Source organism: Diabrotica virgifera, chromosome 2 (genome assembly GCF_917563875.1).
Source record: "Diabrotica virgifera virgifera chromosome 2, PGI_DIABVI_V3a".
NCBI lineage: Eukaryota > Metazoa > Arthropoda > Insecta > Coleoptera > Chrysomelidae > Diabrotica > Diabrotica virgifera.
The window spans coordinates 131,042,666-131,057,137 of NC_065444.1; the positions used below are offsets into that span (position 1 = coordinate 131,042,666).

The window sequence follows — 14,472 nt, forward strand, 5'->3', positions numbered from 1 at the left end:
CTGTCGAGATATTTTTTGTTTTATGCTTATTTTTTGTTTAACAATAATAAATATGTTGATTTTCTAAGTGATACCACAAAGTAAAAAATCGTTAAAACTAAAAAACCTCAACAGTGTACCTCGAGCAACTCATAGCAAGATAATAAAATCTTTTTGAATTTTTTATCAACATGATGCAATAATGAGTTCTGATGTCCACCGCCAAACACTTGTTTTCGAGGTGTCTTTAAAAATTTGCTACCGCTGGCTTATTTTTCAATAATTTTCCTTGAATTTTTGAAGTTATACTTCTTTAGGCACGAGGGTAAATTTTTGATTTTACTGGGCGCATGCGCACACCGACAGTATGGTATAAACGTTATACGGGATCTGATTGGGTGTTAAAATCATCTGTCAATAATCAATATGGAGGTTTTGGATAAACAAATTAATGATGTGTATATTAGTTTTTATTGTTGTGATGGCAGAGAAAAAAGTTTATAATTGTAGTGACTTTTTAAATAGTTTTTAAAAGCGACAGGTACGTAATAATAATTGTAAATGTTTCAGTATCCTAATAAAAAATTTCATAGGTACCTAAGTATTTGGAAAGTTTATAACGACCTACCAAAATAGTATGTAATGCTTTGATTTACATAATTTGATTACCATCAAAATTTCTATCAATATTCACCTAATATATTGTTTTATTACTCTATGTTTTGTTGTAATGTCTTAGTCTATGTATTTTAATATTTCAATTCTAAATGAATTCAATTCAAAATCAAAATAATTTGATTAAATTCAGAACTGTCAAAAGTTTAATCCGTTTAGTTAGTCGATCTTCGCACATGATGACGCATGGTCTCCGTGGGTAAAAGGTTAAGGTGAATGAATTTCAATACTAACTGCGCTGATAAGCGGGTTCGAACCCCAATAGAAACTTTTGTTTTTTATTTTTGAAGATATTCTTCTTTAGCGGCGAATCGATTGAGGGTAAAATTTGATTGATCCGCGCGCATGCGCACACCGACAGTATGGTATTAGTTGTTATACGGGCTCTGATTGGGTGTTGAAATTTTGAAATGATCTGTCAATAATTGTTCAATATGGAGGTTATCGGTAAACAAAAATATTGTATAATATTAGTTTTTATTGATGTGTGGACAGAAATAAAATCAAATTTATAATTATAGTGACTTTTTAAATAGTTTTGAAAAGCCGCAGGTACGTAATTCTAAATGTTTCAGTTGGAAATACCTAATAGTTTCAATACCTATATATTTGGAAAATGTAAACAAAATAATGTAGTTACCTATTAGTAGGCAATGCTTTAATTTAAGTACATAATCTGATTACGAACAAACTTTCTACAAATCTTCATCTCATATATCGTTTTCTTACTCTATATTTTGTTGTATTTTATTTCGACAAAAATCAAACTAATAATTTTATTAAATTCATATAAATTTATGGTGTAAACGTTTAGTTTGTGGATATTCCCACATGACGTATACGAGAGTTTGGTGCAGTTTGAAATGGCGTCAACTTTCGTACGGCGCGGTAGACGTGAAGTGGGTTCAAGCCCCAAGCAAGTTATTATTTTTTTATTTTTTTTTATAGATTTTATGATTGTAAGTATATTATTATATAATTTTTGAAGATATTCTTCTTTTTTGAAAGTGGTAGATAAGAAAGTTAGTTTGATTTTTAAATAAAATAAGTACAAATAACCTTTTAAGTATATTTACTTCGTTTAAATTACCTATTATATAATAGAAGAATATCTTCTTACGTGCGTACAAAGTACACACACATTCTTTTTTCATACATATTATGATTGTAAGTATATTTATTATATAATTTTTTTTCAGAAAATACGTATTTAGTTAAAATGTTTTCCAACAATTATTGTTCAGAAACATTTGTAGCATTTTTCAATGTGTTTGTGTGTGTTTTATTTTTTTATTATTTTAATTTTTGGCATTGTTTTAAAAAATTTTTTGAGAAGTAGTAAGTATAAATTAGTTTAATATTTAAATAAAATATAAATAAACTGTTTAAAGTATATTAATTTCGTTGAAATCATATAATAGAAGTATAACTTCTTACGTGCATACAAAGTACACACACATTCTTTTTTTTGTGAATATTCTATGAATTGTACGGAATATGATTATTTAGTTTAAAAATAAAATAATTCTCCAATACTTTCAAAAAAAAAATCACAAAAATGTGCTGGAAATGTTGATTTCAAACCCTACGCCTCCCCTTAAGGATAGCTATGACAAGATTTTGATAGGCAACCTATACAAGCCATATTTGTCTAAGTATGAAATTTAATATAAAAAAATGTTTCATCCGGAAACCAGATGGGTGAAGGTCGACCTAGAGTCGGATCTTGACTATTAAGTATATTAATTTAAGTATATTTACGGACAAATATAAATTATCTATTGTATTAATAGTTCAGGGCGCATCTGTTTTGAGATGGACGTTGAGAGGTGACTTATATTTTTTTGCAGAAATTGCTTGGAATTAACTCATAATTGAGTTATCCTCCCACTCAAAAAGGTCCGGAACATTGTTTAAATAATCAAAATGCCAAAAAAGGAAGAAAAAATTCGATTTTTTTTATTTTGATTATAACTTTAAAAGTATTAACTTCTTGCACTAACATAAAAGTTGCGCAATTAAATTTCCTATTATATAGAATTGGTTAAAAATTTTGAAAATCGTCACCCTTGTTGCAAAATAACAATAATTGCGAAAAAACCATAAAAAAACAAGTATTTGCATTTTACGTTTTTCAACCATTTATACTACACTTAAAACGTTCATACTTTACCCAGAAAAACGCTATGATATAATAAAACAATACTGTAAACTTCATTAACATCGGTTCAATATATTTTGCAATGCAGCTTTCGCAAAAAAATCATTTTTTCAAAATGTTGCAGGACTGAACACAAAGTAGATGCAAGTTGAAATTTTTTTTACATATAGAAAAGTCCTCTACCATTCATGTGCAATTTGCAAAATTAAAATCGGTTAACTACCGCGGCATCAGGAACTTTTTTAAATAAACAATAATTTTTGGTGCTACGCGCAGGACAGCGGTGTTCGATTCACACAAGTTGATTTCCACCAAAATTTCTTTCAATTTTTATCTAATATATTATTTTCTTATTCTATATTTTGTTGTATTTTAATATTTTAATTCCACAAAAATCAAACTAATTTGATTATTGTTTGTGAAATATTGTTTAAACAATTGCATATGTTTAAAAATAATAAACTTTTATTCTCTAAGTTAAAATATATGAACAAAGAAAGTTTTTGCTAAAAAAATGTAATTTTAAAGGACAAAGTATGTGTTTTTATTTTGCAATAAACAAATTTATTTATTTATATCAAAACGTACTAAAAATTAAAATTTATCAATCATTATCAAAGGTCACTGGAATGACCAATCAGAGCAAACGTATCCGCTGTCCTGCGCGTAGCACCAAAAATTAATGTTTATTTAAAAAAATTCCTGACGCCGCGGTACTTAACCGATTTTAATTTTGCAAATTGCAAACGAAAGTTACAGTCATCTTCTATAAGTCAAAAAAAATTCAACTTGATGTCTGCTTTATTTTCGGTCCTGTAACATTTTGAAAAAATGAATTTTTTTTGCGAAAGCTGGATTACAAAATTTATTTTGCAAAATCTATTAAACCGATCTTAATGAAATTTACAGTATTGTTTAACTATATCATAGAGTGTGTAGCATAAATGACTGAAAAAAGTAAAATGCGAATACATGTTTTTTATGTTTTTTTTCGCAACTATTGCCATTTTGAAAAGAGGGTGACAATTTTTAAAATTTGTAACTAATCATATATTGTAGGAAATTTAATTACGCAACTTTTATGTCAGTGCAACTTTTCTCGGAAATGAATACTTTTAAAGTTATCATCAAAAAACGAAAAAAAAAATCGAATTTTTCCTTCATTTTTTGACATTTTGATTATTTAAACAATGTTCCGCACCTTTTTGAGTGGGAGGATAACTCAAATATTATAATATGAGTTATTTTCAAGCAATTTCTGCAAAAAAATATGAGTCACCTCTCAACATCCAAATTTACTAATATTTTTACAAATGCGCCCTGGTCTATAATAATATGGAATTAATTTTTGTTAAAACTATCTAAAACATTCAAGACCATCGACAAGGTTGGGCACGCGACTACCGCGACTAAAAACGCGAAAAACAATACAACAGTAGAGCGATGCATTGTGCGATTATCGCGAGTGGACGAATTATGGAAAGAAAACTAACCACTGAAACTAACCACTGATGACAATGGAAATTAGGTGCAGAATTGAAAAAGCAAGATCAAGGTTCCAGTGAGGACATTTTATTATCATTAAAAATCTGATTAACCAAATGTTACATATTCCCAGTTCTACTATATGGGGTGGAAACATGGACCCTGGCAGAAGAAGAACTAATCACTAAGGTTAATATATTATGTATACACAAATTCTCGGGCCCATAAATTTTTTAAAATTTTTTCACATTTTTTCGAATCTTGAAAAAATTAATATATTTGAAAAATGCGTTTCAATTTGAAAGATTGCATTTGAAAGAATGAAAGATTGCATTATTTCGAGGGCAGAAAGTCATTTAGAATAAACAAAAAGTTTCTTTTGAATACTTAAGATATTTGAAATTTAAAATCACACACAATTTTCTTTTCTTTTTTCACCCCTGTAAGTTATTAAAATAAACATTATAGAGGTTTTCAGTAACTTTCGGCCCTCGGTAATAATGTAATCTTCTGCTAATAATGTAATTCTGCGTTTAAATTTTTCAAAAATAATTATCTAGTTTTCTCAGGATTCGAAAAAAAAAAGAATGCATTTAAAAAGCATTGGCCCCAAATTTTGCGCCTACGCTCTTAAGCAATCAATATTAGTTTTGAAAGATACAGGTTATACAAGAGCAATACGAAAAACAAAATAATTGTTTGTTAGTTTCTAACAATGCACAAAGAAGATCTGAATAACTAGAAATTAAATTTATTGGTAAAAGTAGGAAAGAAGTAGAGTATTTATACAATAGGTATATTCATAGATAACATAATAGTTCAGAATTTGCTCAACTATTAGTTATATAACTCATATCAGTCAATCTTACTGTTAAAAGAACCCTTTCTTTGCAACTTGCCTCTTAAGTATCAAACACTCAATATAAATGCTTACAGCCAAAAATTGTTTATATTTTATAGTTTCTGCCAAGAAATAACAAAGAAGTTAATAAATAATCAACATTGTCATCATAATTGGCTCAACAATTCTTTGTGAATCTTGGCTTGCTCGCTGAGAAGTCACAACTCACATCGATTTCTAGCAACTTGCATCTCTCTTCTGAACCTTTGAATCGTAAGATATTCTTCTACATGATCAATCCATCTTCTGTAGTAGTTGTTTCTTACTTCTCCTGTCCTCTGGGTCTGGGTTTGAGAATGTCAACTCTTTGTGTACTCATTATCTGACATCCTAGCAATTTGTGTAGCCCTGCCCCATCTTAGCCTCTGCAGGTTAATAAATTTCACAATATCTGCATCTATGTATAGCTGGTGTAACTGAAAGTAAATTCTTCCCCCATAGCCTATGCTCATTACAGTCCCAAACTCTTTCAGAGTACTTATTTCCCTCTCAAAGATACCACATCGTTTAAAAAGGTTCACTGTTTTTTGTGACTTCTCTAAGTACCTATTATGTTTCTATACGTTTAGGTTAGGCCATAATTGATTGTAATAAAAATTACATTTTATACTAAATTGTTTTTACACCCTGGAAATAATTTCCAAATTTTATTTTAAAAAATGTGCTAAGAAATATAATAAATCAAAATAAAAAAAAAATAAAAATATAAGCAGAAGTTGTTCTGGTTATATTTTTCAAATTGATTTTCACAGTGGGAATCGAAATGTCACATGCAGTTATAAAATATTGTGGCTTAAACTTATGTAAAACATAATATTAATACCAAGTAGTCTCTGGTTGTATTGGGATAAAGTCCATCTTTAGTCCAAGACCCTTATATTAAAACTCATCTTTTTTTTACCAGAATAAAATCAACACTATTACAAAATATGCCATACCAATATTCATTTAGGTGAAACGTCTCATTCAAAATGAGATGAAGAAAGAATTGATGCCTCCTTCCTTCCAACATTTATATCTTGACAGATATGTAGTGATTATGAATGGAACATGTCTTCCAGAGATTGTATTGCTCTTTTTATGCTGTCTCACCATATATTCCTATTTTGTGTGGCATGTACTGCATTAGACCAATTATTAGTTCTGCCGAAATGTAGCATTAGCCACTTAAAAATGGATAAAGGAAATTGAAACCTACAGTCTCAAATTTATTGATATAATGCTAACTTTTTCTTTCTTCTTCTAATGGTGCTACAACCCTTTGTGAGTCTTGGCCTGCTTAACAATGTTCTTCTATTCTGGACTGTCAGATACTTTCCTTCCGGCGGGTGTAATTTCCTCACCAAGACCAAAATGGTTATTTCAGTTATTTCAGGTAGTTTTTAGTAAAAGGCGTTCAATTGAATTATTTATCTACTATTAAATTGCAGTAGGTACCTATATTATAATAATTAATTAATTAATTATAGTATTTTATTTTTAGTCACCATTGGAATTTTGACAAAAATGGCATGTTTAATAGAAAGTGATCGCGGTATTGGTATTTGAAAATTTTATTTTTTATTTTTTAGAGGTGCAGAATGTGGAACTGACCACTTTTTTACTCAGAGCAGATCTATACTTTCCATATATCTTGAACAACAAAATTGAAGAGACCCAGGAAGAGATTACAGAAGAACACCCGCCTCAGTACAAATACAACATCGACGCACTGAAAGATAATTCAATCTCCTTTCTTTTTAAATTAAGACTGAGCCAAAAGATAACCAATACACAGTTTAATACAAGAACAGCAGATGAAAAATATGATCGGCTAAAAAAGTGCTTACATGAAGCTGCATTCGAAGCGTTAGGGGAAAAATCCTCAAATAACACTAATCACCCTTGGTTTACAGATTCTTTAAAAGAAAAGACGAGGAAAAAAAAAGAAGCATATCAAAAATGGCTCAGTACCAATTGCTCAGAAGACCGAAAAACCTACGCAAGAATAAGAATGGAAACAAAAAAAGAAGTGATTAAAACCAAAGAAAATATGTGGCTGAAGAAATGTGAAGAAATAGACACTCTTATGGGAGGAACAAAAAGCAGAGAAGCTTGGAGAACAATATCAAATACAAGACAAAACGTACAAGAAAGATGCCAGATATCCCTTATAAGTGTAAACGAGTGGGAAACATACTTTAGAAACCTATTGCAAGAGAATAGACAGGAATATGTAAGGCAAACCATCATCGCCCCAAACAACCTGGAACAACTAGAAGATATAACTATTCAAGAACTAGAACTAACGTTAAGAGAAATGAAAAACAATAAAGCTCCTGGTCCCGGAGGTATTCCAATTCAACTCATTAAGCACAGCACGACACAGGCAAAAGAAATTTTAGTTGAAATATTCAACGGATGCCTTTCAGGCAATAGTGGCGTGCCCTCTGAGTGGAAAAACTCCATAACTACCCCTATATACAAAAAGGGTGGTAGAAAAAATTGTAATAATTACAGAGGCATTAGTGTGACCAGCTCAGTTGGAAGACTGTACGGACGAATAATAAAGAAACGGATAGAAAAGGAGTGGCAAGATTCCGAAGAACAAAGTGGATTTAGGGCAGGTAGATCATGCACAGATAACATTTTCTGCATAAGGCAATTACTAGAAAAACGTTCTGCTAGAAATCTAGAAACTCACATGGTATTTGTAGACTTAAAAAAAGCATACGATACCGTTCCCAGAGAAAAAATGTTTGAGGTATTACAACAAACCACTTTAAATAGAAAATACATCCAAACAATAAAAGATCTCTATGCTAATGCAACAACAGCAATTAAAATTGGAACGAAACTTTCAAATACCTTTGAAACTTCGAAAGGCCTTTTGCAGGGATGCTGTCTGTCGCCCACTTTATTTAAAATTTACCTTACACATGTGTTAAAATATTGGACTAGGAAATGCCAAACAATGGGGATACCAGTAGGAGATTCTTATTTGTATACGTTGCTATTTGCTGACGACCAAGTTGTGATTGCTGCTGATAAAGATGACGCCAGTTACATGATTAGAAAATTGAAAGAGGAGTACCAAAAATGGGGTTTGGAAATGAGCATGGAGAAAACTGAATACCTTGTAGTCGGAGGTGATACTGAAGACTTAGAATTAGAAGGGGAATACATAAAAGGATGTGATGAATTTAAATATCTAGGTTCAATTTTTGACAAAAACTCCACATGCGATCAAGATATAGAATATCGAATAAGCCAAGGAAGAAAAGCTATAAAACAGCTAAATGGCATTTGGTGGAGTACAGGACTGCAAAATCAGACAAAGAAAAAAATCTACCAAACTATCGTGGAAGGAATTGTCCTGTACAACTCGGAAGTGTGGGAAGTAAAAGATCGACAAAATAAAAGACTTCAAGCTTTAGAAATGGACGCGCTTAGAAGAAGCTGCAGAATATCTAAACTGCAGCATATCCCAAACGAAGAAATAAAAGAAAGAATGGAAGTAGAAAAGGATATTATAGACAGAATAGAACAAAAAAGATTAATATGGTACGGGCATGTCCAGAGAATGGGACCAACAAGATGGCCCAAGAAAATGATCCAGTATGTACCACCCGAGAGAAGAAAAAGAGGCAGACCGAAGAGAACATGGATACAAGATGTAGAGAAAGCAATGAACAGTAGACAACTCAACGAGGAAGATATTCGTGACCGAAAAGCATGGCGAATAGGATGCGGGAAACGGCGAATGCTGTAGAACACCCGATATATATATATATATATATATATATATATATATATATATATATATATATATATATATATATATATATTTTATAAAGTGAAAGTTTTCAAAAGTGAAGAAGTGTTCTGGAGGATAAAACAACTTGTAGTGCGAAATTTTTTACTATTGGTGCAATTTTTACAATATCTAGAAGTAGCCGACAACATAATCATGAACCAGATTGTCAGAAGTTAGATCGAAAAATTGTTTCTAACTATTGTAAACGTAAAACCGAAGAGAATTGAAAAACCAGCAAAACCAGCATACATAAGAAAAAAATATATAATTATCGACGAAAAATGATACCTGGTCGACTTCCTTCCAATATTGATGAGGTTCAAGAATTTGTGAAGAGGTGTGCTCAGAAACAACCAAGAGGGAAAATTTTCTTTTAAAACAAATATAAGACTTTTAGCGACATTGAATTTTATTATATGGATGGCATATTTTCTTATTGTACCACATATTATTTGCAATTATTCATTATTCATGGGCTAATTAATGGGCATATTTCTTTATTATACTGTTTACTGCCAAACAAAAAAACAGAAATTTACAACAATATTTTTATTTGTTAAAATAAGAAATTTTTATAGCTCTCAAAATTGAGTTTAATGCTAGTAAAATTTTTGAAGATTTTGAAAAGGAATGCAATCATTGAAATGTGTCCGAACACTGAAATACATGGTTGTAAATTTCACCTACACCAAGCTTGGTATAGAAATGTCTTGGTCTCTTGATTTAATATCAGAATATAAAAATGATTCTGAAAGAGGCAAGTGGCTCAAACATACTTTTGGCCTTACATATAAAACCAGAAGATGTATCAGATTGTTTTGTGTTTGATTTAATGTCATGCAAACCAGGAAATGAAATTTAAGATAGATATGTTGATTATTTAGTTGAAACTTATATAGACGAAAATGCCATATTCTCCCCATATTTGTGGACAGAGGCAAATTATTCTGTTATTTTTATTACGAATGCTTGCGAATCTTTTCATTCGCATTTTAATTTATCGTTTTGTAATACGCATCCATCCATATATATTTTCTTTGAAAAAATTAAAGAATTTCAGGTAGATACGTATGTTAAAATTTAAAGTTTGCGTATTGCAAAACCTATCAAAGCTAAACAAGTTAAACTGAAATTGAAAAATGTAGTAAATTTATTAATAAGATATTAGTCTAATCAAATGACTAGAATGGATTTTGTAAAGTGTCTGCCTTATTATAGTAAATATTAAATAATAATTTATATGTCTTGCATATTATCTATATTATAAACTATTATTATAATGTAAGGAAATTAATGTCTTGTATTCGGATGCTTTCATAATAGACATTCTTAAATTAAATCTATATTTTTATTTTATTACCTGAGTGAGTTGGTGAGGAAAATACCTACCGGATTAATAGGAACCTTTAACTTTGGTGAGGAAAATACCTGTCAGATTATATGTTTTTACTGGTTGGTGAGGAATTTACCTCCGCCCTTTCCTTCGTCTCTGCCTGATGTTCATGGTTTCAAGGTCTTCAAATAATGAGAGACACTAGATATATTGAAATTATAAATACACATGAATAGTTAGTACCTATACATGAATAGAACAACTTACTTGAAATGTAAATATGTTATTACACTGAATATACAAAAGAGAGCAACAAAAGAAGCAGAATAGTGAGGAATTAAATGAAATATATTTATATCTGGTTGCAGAACTATCAGAATAACATGTTACAGTCGACTCGCGTTAATTCAAACCTGCGATAATTCGAATCTCTCTATAATTCAAAGTTATCACAAGTTCCCTACAAAATCTCTTTATATTTCGAACTAAATCAATACATTTTTATACAAAGTTGCAGAGATTGTGACAAGCAGCGAACTGCAAATATCACGGTTCTGACAACTATTTTACTGACTGACAAAACATGGAGAGGTGTAACACTCATAACTATTCTCAACTGCTTCAAAAAATCCGGTTTCTTAAAAGAAGATCAGGAAGATCTTCCACTACTTATGGATGATGAAGAACCAGCAATAGAACCAGTAGTTGACATCAGCAGTGTGAGTTTTTCTGACTTTGTTCAAGTGGATGAAGATGTTGCTGTCTTAGGTTCACTAACCGATGGCGAAATTTTATCTGCGACAGATACCAATGAAAAAAGTAACGATGAAGATGAGTACGATACATCAGAACCTTTGGCAAAGGTGTCAGTTAAGAAAGCATGATCCTCGTTCGATACCTTTTCTCTTAAAAAAATTATTAAGCAGTCTGAGCAGCAGCAATGTGCTTTGAAGCAAACCAGTATAATACAGTTCTTTCCAAAGATTGATTAATTCACATTAGGAATACATACATGTCCTATGTATGTACACGAATGGACCTCTAAACTTTTGTCAGCGTTATAGAATATGTAGCAGTTAGTAAATAATCAACACTTAATAATTCAAAGTTTTATTTATTTTCTCTCACATATTTCGAACCATTTAATATTTCAAACACTAATAATTCGTAATATTTTAAGAGTCCCTAGAGTTTCGAATTAACGAGAGTCGACTGTATTTTAAGAAACATATTATGAATTGATACGACACTTGGATGGAAAGCTAAATATCATCTATCTATGTATCTATAATATTTTATATTTAGCTAAGGGAAAGAGTTAATAAACCCAGGACTGATAAGAGAATAGGACATGAGAAGGCAAAATAATGATTTTTTATTGATGAAAATTAAATTTTAGCCTAAGGAATGCACTTGTTTGTTCACTCCCCAATATATTGTTGACAAAAAAAGAAACATTAATGGATACAGACATTATTATCAAAGTAGCGGTAAGATAACAGAAGATCTTACAGGAATCTTGTTGATAAGTAAATTCTTTATCCTATTTTTGATGTTTTTGAAGCACACTTCTTTAGACCTCTATGATCTACAGGTTCAAGAAATAAATATTTATTGATATACAGATAACATTAATTATACAAGGGCAAGTAGCAGCTTACAGTTAAGCAGATCTTGAGCAAATCATGGGAACATGACATTGATGTTCACAATGGGTTTGTAGACTACTTTGAACAGGCATAAGACTAAGTGAAAAGGAACAGACTATACTATATTGGCTGAATTGGCAATACCACACAAGCTAATTGCACTCATTAAAGCCACAATGGATGAAACTCAAGGCATGTGTATGAATACAAAACTGCTGGACAGACTTTTTCAAAATCTCACAGGGACTGAAGCAGGGAGATGGGCTGGCCCCAAAATTGTTTAACCTGGCATTGGAGTATGCGGTTAGGCAAATGCAAACTGGATGAGGAAACCTACTGACCAATAGAACGGTTCAACTGGCCGCTTATGCCGATTATATTAATATTATGAGTAGGACATCAACAGGAGCACAGGAAACATACGCAGAGTTAAAAACGCAAACGAAAAGGCTAGATCTGGAAATTAACACAGAAAAAAAATAATGATTTCCATATATTTCAGTCTAAAAGTGTCCACTGAAATACAAAGATGAGAATCTATCCAACCTTAATTCGACCAATAGCATGTTATGGCAGTGAAGCATGGGCTGTGAAAGAAATATCCAAAAACAAACTCGACACATTCAAAAGGAAAGTACTGAGGAGAATACTAGGAACTGTGAGGGAAAACGGAATCTTCAGAATTGGATACAACAAAGAGCTTTATCAACTTTATGAGGAGACACCCTTTCAGATTTCATTAGAATACAAAGATTGCAATGGGCCGGACATTTGATAAGAATGGGAGAGGATAGGCTACCAAAAAGAGCACTGAACGCTGAAATCCAGGGAAAAAGATGATTGGAAAGCCAAGAAACCGCTGGGAAGACACAGTAAGCAGCGACGCACAAGCAATTTTAGGAGTCTGTGTATGGAGAAGAGCAGCCACAGAGAAACAAGGATGAAGGCAAAAAAATAAAAGAGGCCAAGGCTCAATTTGGGCTGTAGTGCCGTAGAAGAAGAAGAAGAAGCAGCAGCTTAACACAATATATTAAAGTATTGTACATGAATCAGAAGGTATGGATTATTTTATTCAATTTTTAAAACAAGACATATTTTTTTGAAAAATAATGCTTTCCCCTCAATAAAAAACTACATATTGTACATATCAGTAAGTGAAACAGATATATATCAAAGGTTGTGGGTTCGAATCTCACCAGGGTCAGAAATTTTTCATTTATTATAAATTAATAAATGAATATAGTTTCTGTCCTTGTGGGATCGGTACTCACCGGAGGGACCGCAGACATTCGGATACAATTAGCGTCTCTTTGCAAAGACAATGACGTCGACTTTGCAAAGTAACAAGACACTTACTCAACACACACACTACACATTACTCCGCTGACTTAGTGATAAGTTATACAATTACGTGGCTAAAGGTTCTAGTTCTAAACCAAGGCCCAAATCAGAGAAAAAAAAAAGTGAAACAGAATTCATTCATGAAAATTTCATATCCGTAAATTCGTAATCAGTCTACCCTTGTTGGGAACTTAGAACCTGAAATTCTATTTGCCCAAAATTATGTAAATCTAAAAATCAATTACTTATTTCAGTTATATATTCCAACAAGATTTTTCATTGTTGGTTTTAAAAATACTACAATTAAGTTTAAGTTGGAACTTAATACAATATTGTATTTTTATTGTCTTTATTGGTGCGTTCATAATTTCTTGAGCAGTGTATCCAGGAAACTGACTAACTGACCACTTGTTTACAAACAATATAGTACACATAAAAAATAAATATATGTAGTAACATTATGAAAAAGCAAAAACTTGTTATTAAAAGACTACTGTTAAAACTTTTAAAAATATATTAAGGTTATATTTTTTATTATGTAACACGTGACAAAAAAAATAAAAAAATGGAAAGATTGTGCAATAATCCTACAGCTTCCCTTAACTTTGTAACTTAGTCCAAAAACCTGTTGCAGAATAGTTTAAAAACTTACCAACTACTGTAACAGTAAACAAAACTAGGCCAAACATCCACATGTTATTGTTTTTAATAGACATATTTATTTATTTTCAGGTAGACACTAAACTTTACAAACAATTTTTTTTTTCTCTCCCGTCTAAACACCGACTGAAAATTGTGAAAATGTCAAAATCACGAGAATGAAAGTAGTTAGTAGTGGTAGTGGTGGTGGTGGCGAGTTGGCCTTGTGAATCTGCTTTTGCGCATAAATACAATACGCATTATCTCGCCAAATAACTTTTAAAAAGAAGCTAAAGATGAGACTTTAAAAAAGAATATAACCTGTTACCACCTGTTACTTATGAAAATACATTTAAATACATTTCACAGGTAATTATGTTCACGCTTCTGTTATTTCTTTGTTTTTTAATAAAACTTTGTTTTTAATATTTTTGCTTCTACAAACTACACTGCTCCAAGAAATTAACGTACTATCCCAGATAGTATGTAAACTTGTGGCAAGTTTGATTCTTC

At 31.2% G+C, this 14,472-nt stretch overlaps 1 protein-coding gene across 1 annotated transcript in view; it reads right to left on the bottom strand.

Annotated features, from left to right (window-relative positions):
* LOC114327500 (uncharacterized) overlaps positions 1-14,196 on the bottom strand; it is a 181,779-nt gene extending 167,583 nt beyond the window's left edge. Inside the window, exon 1 of the mRNA XM_028276142.2 lies at positions 13,973-14,196. Within this exon, the coding sequence (XP_028131943.1) occupies positions 13,973-14,036 (64 nt within the window). The 5' untranslated portion in view covers positions 14,037-14,196. The remainder of the gene's footprint in view (positions 1-13,972) is intronic.
* Positions 14,197-14,472: the final 276 nt, after the last annotated feature.